The sequence below is a fragment of the Mus pahari genome, chromosome 4 (assembly GCF_900095145.1).
Source record: "Mus pahari chromosome 4, PAHARI_EIJ_v1.1, whole genome shotgun sequence".
In the NCBI taxonomy this organism is placed as follows: Eukaryota; Metazoa; Chordata; class Mammalia; order Rodentia; family Muridae; genus Mus; species Mus pahari.
This window is the reverse complement of record NC_034593.1, coordinates 80351590-80363116: the sequence shown is the minus strand read 5'-3', so window position 1 is coordinate 80363116 and position 11527 is coordinate 80351590. Positions and strand designations below refer to the sequence as shown.

Genomic DNA, 11527 nt, shown 5'->3' with positions numbered 1-11527 from the left:
GAGCCACCATGTGGTTGCTGGGATTTGAACTCATGATCTCCGGAAGCGCAGTCAATACTTTTAACCGCCGAGCCATCTTATCAGCCCTAAATTTTCTTTTCAGTGTGTTTCTTTCCCTTCGCATTTGCATGGGAAGCTGCCCTGTAGCTTCAAGCTCTGTAGCTTGGAAGGGAACCTTGGTGGATGCTGGGAAATAGCACGCGCTGGTTCCTCTGTGTCCAGTCAAGTCATGATGGGTAATCAAAGCCCGACTCCTCGTTGAGTAGTTGGGGTCCAGGTGCATAGATAGTGTTTCCAGGAATCTTTATGATGGGCTTAAAAATACATCTCTAATAGGCGAGAAAACTGAGACTTCCGGATGGGGGATAGCAATCTTGAGGAGGGTAAGTCATGTGTCTCTGTGCCAGACTCAAAAGCGCACACTGGTTTCGTTGCCTCTGCAGCAGCCTTCAAAGAGCTGCTCCTCCACTGGAAGATGAGAGGAAATCTTTTTCTCAGGTTTTTGAATGCCTAAGTTTTCCTTCAGACCAATTAAATCACAGTCTCTGGGGTCGAAGCAGACGTGGGCGTCTTTTCGGATTCCCAGTTTGATTCCTGTAAGTACCCGGGACACTGACCTGCCCTCTAACAGTCAGAGCCACTGGCTGGCGCTCATAAAGCAAAACTCAAACGGAGGCGCGGAGGGAAGGAAGGAGGGGGGATATTTCTCCTTATCTCGGTGTCAAAACCTGGGGAGGGGCCCTGGTAGGGGTCCCTGGGGGCTCAGGTGTGGCGCTGCTGCAGGAAGTAACCCCCTCCGGTGGCCGGGAGCGCTGGGCGATTGCGCCATCCTACTCGGCTTTCGTAACCGCGAGCCGGGGCTGCCAAGAGGAGCCTCAGCACCGGTTCCTCAAATGTTTCGCTGTTGCCAGGACGGCCCGCTGCTGTGTGTCACGTGCAAGTGGGAAGTCGCGCCCACACGGATCGGAGCCACGCCGGGGCGAGCACTGGCAGTGTGGAGCCGGAGGCCGACGGCGACTGCTCTCGCGGCTCCAGTCTGCCGGCCGCCCGGCCCCGGCTGCGGAGCTGCTCCGCCGTCCGCCGCCCGGCGTAGAAGGAAGCATGCTGGCCGTCGGCTGCACGCTGCTGGTCGCCCTGCTGGCCGCGCCCGCGGTCGCGCTGGTCCTCGGGAGCTGCCGCGCGCTGGGTAAGAGGAACCCGGAGCGGGCGTGGGGAATGTGACACTGTCTGGTTCCGTCAGCAAAGTGAGCCCCGCCGGTACCGAGTGCCAGTCTGGGGCTGACTCACCTGGGCTGAAGCGGTGGAGGTTCGCGCACCCCCTGTTGAGTCTAGCGCCTTTCGCTGCGTGCTCCCTTATGTGTCTGGGCAGTTACCTCAAGTCTGAGTACAGGACAGTGTGTTTTCCTGAAACCTGACTCTGGTGTCTGGTTCCCAGTGTTCCCAGTCTTACTCAACTGCATCCCGGGTCGCTCCAAAAAGAGATACCCAGAGGGCGCGCCCTAGCGGAACAGTAGTCCCTTCTGGAGAGTCAGTTGTGCCACTAGCTCTCTCTGCTTTAGTTGTGGCACCTCGTGTAGCTCTCCTTAGTTCTACTACATGCCATGTCGTGTGTAATGACAGTGACCCGACGGTGAAGGGTCTGACATCATGGGCTCTGAGTCACGGCTGTTCCCGCCTCACATACTTAATCCTTTAGCCAACTAGCCCTAGCATGCAGAATGCCAACACCCACATCCATCCCAGTCCTGTGAGTTTGACAGCAAAGGATGTGGGACCTCTTGGAACTGTGCCCCTGCCCCCTACCCCAGCCCTCCCTGATTAGCAGGTGGACCAGGCAGAGGGTAGGATAGGGGGCACTGTGTTTGCCTTCGCTGTACTTTGTGGGTCTAGGCCTCTCCGTGGGCTCTGGCTTCAGGCCCAGCAGCCTGTCTGGTCTCTTTTGGAGGAACTGGGAAACTGCTTCTCTACAGGTTATTTTAGGGGCCGAGGGCTTATTCGACAACATAGAGAGAGCCAAAGGACACTGGGCACTGAGGAGATTTATCCTGTGCTGGTCGTGGGGACAATGGCTCCCAGGCTTTCTTTCTGCCGGAAGGTAGAATTCCTCAAGCTCGGCTTGGTACCCCTGCCTATATTTTCTTTATTTTATTTTATTTTTTTAGACAGGGTCTCCCATAACCCAGACTGGCCTCAAACTTGTGCCACGTCTGCCTCTATCTCTTGAGTTCTGGGATTTCAGGTATTAACCACCACCCTGTATTTTACACATGTTTTTAATCCTCTACGGGATTGACATAAAGCTTTGGGAGGAGCCTGAGGTTCAGAGAGGTGCAATGGGAAGCATCAGGCTCAGCTGCTGGATCCCTAGGCCCTCCGTGTCTCAGTGTTTGTGGTGGATGCCCAGTGGGTAGAGTGAGGGCATCTGGGGTAGGCTGAGCCCCACTCTCATCTGGTGGGATTCTGGGGCAGAAGACACTGATGAAAGAGAAGATTCCCCCCTTAGCTGTTCATGGTGTCAGGCAGGACTGAGGTCCTCTCTTCCATCTTGGGAGAACAGGAGTGGCCTCTGCCTGTCTTAGTCACTATTCAGCACCCCAGTGCGCCCACCACCACTACTTCCCTTTGTTCCTAAGGAGCTGCAGGGCACTTCAGAGACAGCAAGTTCTGTTTTCCTATGGTGTCTTCTGACCCACACAGCCTTTAGAAGGCAGATCTGGGAGTCTGGGGAGGAAGTGAAAGCTAGCTCAGAAGGAAGAGGCAGAGAAGTCCCCAGCCCAGCTCCCACACCCACACTTGCACAGCTACAAACTGGAGAGTGACAATCAAGAAATGAGCTCCAAACAGGAAGTGTGGAGCAAATGACTGAGATGTCTGGTTTTAGAGAAGTGAGGCCAGCTGGAGATGGCTCCAGGGGGGGGGGGGACCCATGGGTGGAAGATATACTATACATCCATCCATATATATATATATATATATATATATATATATATATATATATAGGCAGGTGAGATAGCTCAGCACACACACACACACACACACACACACACACACACACACCTCCATCCATCATCCTTAGTGGGTTTTGCCTTCATGTATTCATGTCTGTGTGAGGGTCCCAGATCCCGTGGAACTGGAGTTACAGTTGTGAGCTGCCATGTGGTGCAGGGATTGAACCTGGGTCCTCTGGAAGAACAGCCAGTGCTCTTAACTGCTGAGCCATCTCTCCAGCGCCCATAGGTGGGATTTTTAGAGTCTGCCCCTCCAGGGCCTTCGAGGGGTCCAGGACCAGGTGGGACTGAGGCTTCTTCTGGGTCAGACTTCCTAGGCGCCCCTGACTGAGGACAGGCTGAGCATGGGTGGCTTCAGTTCCCCTTTCCTTCTGTAAGGCAAGAGAACAGGCACCAGCACAGATGCTTGTGCATCTAAAGCTCTCGAATCCCCCCCGGGGCAACCTCTTTCAGTCCACAAAGCCTACCTGTATTCCTAGCCTCACCCTGAATCAGTGTTTTTCTGAAGGATATATTTTTATCTAGCATCAATTTTTTTTTCTTTTTTTTTTCTAGCATCAAATTTTGGCTAGGAAGGATAGATTTTGTAAAAAAAAAATCACATTTTTTAAAACATTAGGGTTTGTGGATTTTTTTGCAGGGTGGTTGGTGGGTTTTTTGTTTGTTTGTTTGTTTGTTTGTTTTGATATTTTGAGACAGGGTTTCTCTGCGTAGCTCTGGCTGCCCTGGAACTCACTCTGTAGACCAGGTTGGCCTTGAACTCAGAGGTCTGTCTGTCTTTGTTTCCTGAGTGCTGGGATCAAAGGATCAAAGGCCACGGTACCCAACCAAAAATGACAATTCTTGACCCCTGGCCACTCATTAAACATGTATCAGAAGGGCAGAGAGTGAGGTCTACACTTTGAAAAAACAAATTGTTCCTTGTGATCCCTGGGCACTGGCAGGCTTGAGGACATTTGCCTAATGGTCAGGATGAGTAAAACACCTTCTTCCCTTGCCAGATCCCCGGTTACCAGAAGCCTCTCCCCGCCTTGGCTCTGCCCCTTGTTTATTCGTTGCAACACATATTTATGGATTCCCTGTAAAGCCCTTGGGGACCAAGTGGGATCTGTCATACACACTCCACCCTAAAAAGATCCTGAACGCGGCCAAAAGCAAATCCTCAGGACAGAGCCAGTTCGGTCCCTCTGACCTGATACTGGGTACCAACTCTCCGGGGACAGATTGTCTCAGGAGACAGCTAGACAGAGGGACAGTTCTGACTGGGACCCCAAGGCAACAGGAGCCTGCCTGTTCTCTACTCATCTGACCGGCATCAAACTGTGTAGGTACAAGTGTGGCCCTAGCTGGGTTATGTAAACAAAGTAACTTCAGAGCTTCTGGCTGCAAACAGATGTCTCCCTCAGCAAGCCTTCCATCTGTCCCTGCAGGCCTGAGTGCCAGCCACACACTCAGTCACCAGATTGAATCAAGGGCTAAAGCTATCTCAGATGAGCCAGTGAGTGAGTTTAAGCTATTAAAACTTAAATTAATAGAAAAAGTAAAATGGGCAAATAAGATGGCTCAGCAGGTAAAGAAAGGCATTTGCTGCCACCAGGGCTGATGAGCTGGGGGGGGGGGGTTACTCCCAAGGGTTGCTGTTTCTCTGGCCTCTACATATGTACAGTGGCTAGTGCGTGTACATAAACAAACAAATGCATGCAGTAAAAACAAAAGCTGTGTATGGTGGCACATGCCCTTAGTGCCAGGATCTCTGTGAGTTTGTGGTCAACCTGGTCTCCACAGCAAGTTCAAGAAATCGGAAAAAGGGTGATTTCTAGATGTGCTTGATGGTGTAACTCCTGCATGAGGGAAGTTGATGCAGGGGGATTGCAAGTTCTAGGTCAGCCTGAGCTACAGAGACAGGGTGGGGGCGGGGAGCAGGGGAACCCTCAAAATAAAAAACCAGAACAAACCTCTGTCCTTCATTACGCCTGTCACTTGCAGTGTGCAGTGGCTAGCTGTGGCTGGTGCGGCTGTGTAGAAAGCTCACGGGGCTTTCCCATAGCGGAGGGGAAGTGTGTCAGGCGGCGAGGGGCTAGAGAGCTATGTGGTGTCTTCCAGAGCTTTCTGCTGCTCCTGTTGTTCCTCCTTGACCCTTTCTTTCCTCCGCCTGAGCTCATTCTATACTCGTGATGGTTGAGGCATTGGCGCCGGACAGATGCCACTCCCCTGTGACGATATGTGGCTTTAAGGTTTATTTACTTTTTATTTTGTGTGTATGGGTGTTTTGCCTGTATGAATGTCTGTGTACACATGAGTGTCTGGTGCCCTGGGCGGCCAGAAGTGGCTGCTGGATGCCCTAGGACTGGCGTTCCAGACAGTCATGGGTCACCGTGGAGGTGCTGGGAATCCAAATGGACCCTCTGGGAAGATATCCAGTCCAAGCCACTGGGCCGTCTTTCCAGCCTGAGATTGTGTGTTTTCATCTAGGGAAAAAAAGAAGAGAGAGATAAAGGGAAGAAAGAAGGAGGGAGGGACACACACACACACACACACACACACACACACACACACACACGGGGTTGGGGAGAGAATTATCTTGGTGGACTGGAGCACTGAAGATCACTTATTGCAGAGGACCAGGCTTGGTTCCCAGCACCCACGTGGTGGTCCTGAAGCCAGTGTCAGCTGTGAGGACGACTGCGCTGCCTCAGAGGTGGCGATGAGGATGAAATGGGCTAAGTGAGGCGCTAGACGACATTCAGAGTAGTCTCTGGCACAGAGTGCTCAAATGTGTACGGTTAAGAATCCAGTTAGTCTTAAAATGTCTTTTGATTTCCTGCTATGTTGCAGAAACTATTATATGAGGTAAGAGATAGCAGGGAATAAAAATGGGCAGAGCCCTCTGGCTTCCTCAAGCAGCCTCCTGGCAGAGCGAGAACGGGATAAAAGGGTGGCGGGGACTAATGTGGTAGAAGGGCAGCAAGCGGAGGCCATGGTGCTGAGCGTGCCCTGTAGGTAGGCATAGGATGGGATGCAGAACTGATGCTTCAGGCAGGGTCTGCCCAAGAAGATATCTGAGTGAGAGTGTGATAGTAAAAGGGAAACATTTAGAGACTATATGCTCCCCCCTCCCCTGAAACCAGAATCCAGGGTCTTGATTCTGAACAGGGCTGAACTCAGCCTTGGTTTGTATATTATTCATTTATGCATTTTGCCTGCATGAATGTTTGTGCTCCACCTGTATGCATGGTGCTCCGATGGGCACTGGGGCCTCTGGAGTTCCAGATGGTTGTGAGCCATTGTGTGGGTGCTGGGGATTAAATCCTTCTTCATTGAAAGAACTCCCTCTTTTTGGAGACAAAGTCTCTCCATGTAGCCCTGGCTGACCTGGAACTCTCTGTGTAGAAAAGGCTGGCTCCTAATGCACAGAGAGCCTCCTGCCTCTGTCTCTCAAGTGATGGGACTAAAGATGTGGGCTCAGGAGGAGCTGTTCATCAGTGAGCCGTCATCTTTCTAGTCCCAGAGCTGATGCTTTTGCTGGGCCTCAGCAGCCTTCGCCACTGTACTTGTCTCTTGCCAGCTCTGCCAGTTTCTAACACAGGGTGCTCCTGAGGCCTGAATTCAGGGGCCTGTTCTCTGACTCACTTCTCTCCCTACCTCCTTCCAGAAAATCATTCTTTGGGCTTCCCTTTCTGTGGTGGTTACAGTAACTGTGGCTCTGAGTATCAACTTCATTGGAGAAACTGTGTCAGATCCTTGGCTTTGGGTGAGTGGGGTGCCAGCCAGCTCTTGGCTGGACAGGGTAGCTACAGGACAGCAGGTGGGGTTGGATGAGTGGTCAGAGGCCATTCTGGGGCATGTGGGAACTGAGACATCTATAGCACAACCAAGGTAGGATGCTAAATCAGGTCTGGTGGACTGCAGGTTTGTAATCACAGTACTCAACACAGAGAGGCAGAAGTTCAAGGCCAGCTTGGGCTACATGAGACCCCCAGAAGTAGTGTAGGGAGAGAATGGGAGTGAGAAATGCCTAAGGAAGGAGTCGGCAGGAACTTGGGAGTGAGACCTGGATTTGAGAGTTACCTACAGGCAGATCCCTCCACATACACACATCCCTTTTTCTCTTCTTTAGACAGTTTCCCTGTGTTTCCCCTGGGACTGGCCTTGGACTCAGGCTGGCCTTGAACGCACACAGCTCTGCCTGCCTCTGCCTCCTGAGTGCTGAGATTACATCTGGCCAGATGCTACTTTAAACTTTTAGAATTACCAAGCTCAGCCTGCACAACAATAGAACGAATAGGATTCAGGGGCTGGAGCTGAGGCGCTGGAGCCTTCTGCTTCAGAGGAGACAGAATTAGGAAAGACTGACCGTGAGGCCAGAGGACAGGACAGTGTAAGGAGGACTGGTGTCCTGAGAACCCAGGAGGACAGTGTGCCCATAAGAGAAGTGCCATTGTTTGTTTATTTGTTGTTTGGTTTGTTTGTTTGTTTTCCAGACAGGGTTTCTCTGGCTGTCCTGGAACTCACTCTGTAGACCAGGCTGGTCTCGAACTCAGAAATCTGCCTGCCTCTGCCTTCTGAGTGATGGGATTAAAGGTGTGAGCCACCAACCACCTGGTCAGAGTGCTCCTCCTCAAATACTCCTGAAAAGTCAGGCAGGTTGACCCAGGCATGACCAGTGGATTTAGCAGCAGGCAGGCCACGGGTGGTGACTTTGGTCTGTGGAGCATTGGAGGGATGGTGGGAGCCAAAGACAGGCAGAGAGAGACAGCGGGTCTGGTCAGCTATTTTGGGATTTCAGAGCATATCTGTTGGCTAAAGTTTGGTTGACAAAGAGGAGTTTTAAAAAGACTATTGAAATAGGTCTGCTTTTATATGTTGGTGGGAAGGATCCAGAGACAAAATGATTGAAAAAAAGTAAAGACTGGTGGAGCAAAGTCATTAAGTAAGGAGAAAGGGGTCCAGAGAGCCTAGAAACCGGCCCACGATCACACAGCAAGGCTGTGGCAGACCGAGGTCTGCACCTGCGCTTTGAGTTTTTGTTTTATATATGTGTGTGTGTGTGTGTGTGTGTGTGTGTGTGTGTGTATGTGCATACAGGCAGGTTCACAAGCACATATGTGCACATATATATGGAGGTCATATACAAGACACACATGTGAAAGCCAGACATGGTCACTGGTGTCTCCTATTGTTCTCTGGTTTATTTTTCTAGACAGGGTCTCTCGGGCCATCTGGCCAGCTTGGAGGAATCCGCCTCCCCCTGCTCCTAGTCCTTGTACCTTCACTTGGCTTTCAGACACACACACCTTTGTGCTCTGATTTTTACACAAATGCTGGAGCCTGAACTCTGGCCTGTGTGGCCAGCTTTACCGACTAAACCATTTCCCTGCCCCCCCCCCCCTTTATTATATGTGTATTGTCCACAAGCACAACTCTTCCAGGGCACAGGTACAACAAGGTCATTTCTCTTCCTGGTGTCCTCATTAGAGACTTAGGGATAGTGTACTGCTGAGTGTGACCAAGATGACCCCCTTCCTTCCCCAGGAAATTTCCATTGCCTTCTTTTAAGAACTGAAGAAAACACTCCAGGCTGTGACGTGGGTTCAAGCGGTGTGCTCTCCTCTCACCCTGCCCTCAGCATCCATTCACATCACTTCTAGTCCAGGGAAGGTTTTGTAAGCACACTTCACTCTTCCATATCCAGGAGAGGCCCCTGGGCTTTGGGGTTTAGAAGCCCCTGGCAATATCGCTTTAGAGCTCCAAAGACGTAACAGTAGTTTCTGATACTGAAACAAACCAGAGTAGGGCCTCAGCTGCTGCTGGTCTTATGTGCCTGTTTTGGTGGAGGCTGTGGTGTAAAGGCTTTGTCACAGGAGTGGGAAGGAGGCTGCAGTTAATAATAGCTACAGTTCACACAGCAGCTCAGATGGGTGAGGTTAGGTGTGTTCTGAAAGCAGCGCCGAGGGTTTCACCTCAGACATGAGTGTAATCCTCACAGCAACATTTTCAGGTGAGTACAGTTATTATTTTCGCTCTGTGGCTGGAGAGGTAGAAAGTTCTAGAACTTGCTACATAAACCAGGATGGCCTTGAACTTGCGATAATCCTCCTATCTCTGTTTCCTAAACTCTGGGATTACGGATATGTGCCACCTAAACAGAGTTTATCTATTCACTTTAGATAATTTATTATCTCACGCCTTTAATCCCAGCACTTGGGAGGCAGAAGCAGGCGGATTTCTGAGTTCAAGGCCAGCCTGATCTACAGAGTGAGTTCCAGGACAGCCAGCCCTGTCTTGAAAAACCAAAAAAAAAAAAAGATATTTTATTATATGACTACATCTACTTTTTTTTGCCCAGCCCCTTCCCTAGGTTCTGGGCATGGAAACAAGGGCCTTGCTCATGAAGGGCAAGCATACTGCCAACTGAGCTATTCGCCAACACCCAATCTCTCTAGATGGACATTTGACCACATCCCACAGTGCTGCTGCAGACAATGCTGTGGGGAAGGATTTCAGCACCCCTCACACTTCAAAAGCATACCCACAGGGTAAATTCCTCCAGGGGAACTGACGGGTCAAATGCCCACCAGCTTTGTAACTAGAAAAGGAGAAGTGGTGTCAATTTATGCTCCAACAAAATACAAGCACGCCTATGTCCACACACTCCCTCAGTGTGTTATTAAAGTGGCATCTGGTCCAGCATGGTGGCCCACACCTTTAATCCTGCACTCAGCAGGCAGACTGAATGGGTTTCTGATTTCGAGACCAGCCTGGTCTACAAAATAAATTCCAAGCCAGCAGGGCCACATAGAGATCCGGTCTCAAAAACAAAACAAACAACAACAACAACAACAACAACAACAACAAAAAACCCAAAAACACAAAATCAAACAACCAAACACTGGCCTCTGCAAAGAACAGCCTGTGCTCCTTACACACAGCTTCTCTGAGAGAGGCTCCTTACACACAGCTTCTCTGAGAGAGGCTCCTTACACACAGCTTCTCTGAGAGAGGCTTCTTACACACAGCTTCTCTGAGAGAGGCTCCTTACACACAGCTTCTCTGAGAGAGGCTGGATGGGTGTTTCCCCGTGCAGCAGACATTTCAGAACCTATTTGCATAATCTTCTGGCTTATACTGTTCATCTTTCACTGAGCTGTGAGCTGTTTTCATATTGTTTACAAAGCTCTTACTATATAAAGGAACTTGGTCTTTGATACAAGTGGTAAATATTTTCCAGTTTGTCTTTTATTGTTCTGATAGCAGTTTTTTATTTTTCCCAACACAGATTTGTTTTTGCTTTTTTCATTTTGGTTTTTTAGACAGGGTCTTGCTGTATAGCCCAGGCTAGCTTCAGTCTTCCAAGTCTCCTGTCTCAGCCTCCTGAGTGAGTACTGGGGTTGCAGGAATGGCCCACCATTTTCAGCAAGATTGTTCTTACAGCTACAGCTGAATTTATATGACCTCTGAATTTCCGTCATATTTAGTGAGATCTTCCTCATACCAATATCATTTTAAAAGATTCTTCTTTTTCCTTTATTTCCAAGAGTTTAAAATTAAAAAAAAAATCGCATCTGTACATCTAGCATTTGAGAAACACGATTACTTGGAGTTCAAGGCCAGCCAAGTTACAGTGTAAGCCCTGTTTCCAAAACCTAAATAATATGTGTATTTTAAAGAGACTGGAGAGATAGCTCAGTGGTTAAGAGAACATACTGCTGTTGCTGAGGCCCCAAGCTGCCAGCACCCATGATGGGTGGCTTACAACTGCTTGTAGCTCCAACTCCAGGACATCTGATGATATCCTATTCTGGGATCTGTGGGTACCTGTACTCATGGGCATTAACACACTCACACATATATAAACACAAATACACATATACATATATACCCACACAAACATAACACAAACAGACACACCTACGGACACACATACACACACATACACATACATACACATGCATACATACATACTCATTCACACACACATACACATGCATACACATGCATACATACACACTCATTCACACACATATACATATGCACACATACACACATATGCACATGCACACACATGCACAATACACACATGCATGCACATGTACATACATACATACATACATACACACACATATACATACATAGGATTTTTTTAAAAATCTAAAAAAGAATTTAGAGCTGTTGAGATAGCTCAGTAGGTAAGTGTCCTAGTGACACGAGCCTTGTGATTGGAGTTTGTTCCCCAGAACACACATAAATATGGACAGAGAGAACTAAATTTACAAGGTTGTCCTCTGAGCCATTCGGTCATACAGAGTAACACCCTACCCTGGTGATGGTATTTGAACGCAGGAATTTGAGCATTTTGAGCACACCAGGCAAGTGATCTACCATTGAGCTATGTCCCCAGCTCAATGTTTTAATTATTATGTCTTTATAATATGCTGTTTTCAGGTGGTGTGTGTGTGCGTTGTGTTACATGTTCCTCTCCTCTCCTCTCCTCTCCTCTCCTCTCCTCTCCTCTCCTCTCC

At 49.3% G+C, this 11527-nt stretch overlaps 1 protein-coding gene across 2 annotated transcripts in view; it reads left to right on the top strand.

The window, feature by feature from the left end:
• Window positions 1-961: 961 nt before the first annotated feature.
• Il6r (interleukin 6 receptor) overlaps window positions 962-11527 on the top strand; it is a 48140-nt gene continuing 37574 nt past the window's right edge. Inside the window, exon 1 of one of the 2 annotated variants that reach the window (XM_021196800.2) lies at window positions 962-1186. In XM_021196800.2, coding sequence (XP_021052459.1) covers window positions 1102-1186 — 85 coding nt within the window. In that variant the 5' untranslated portion in view covers window positions 962-1101. The remainder of the gene's footprint in view (window positions 1187-11527) is intronic. The other variant, XM_021196799.2, reaches the window with a different exon arrangement.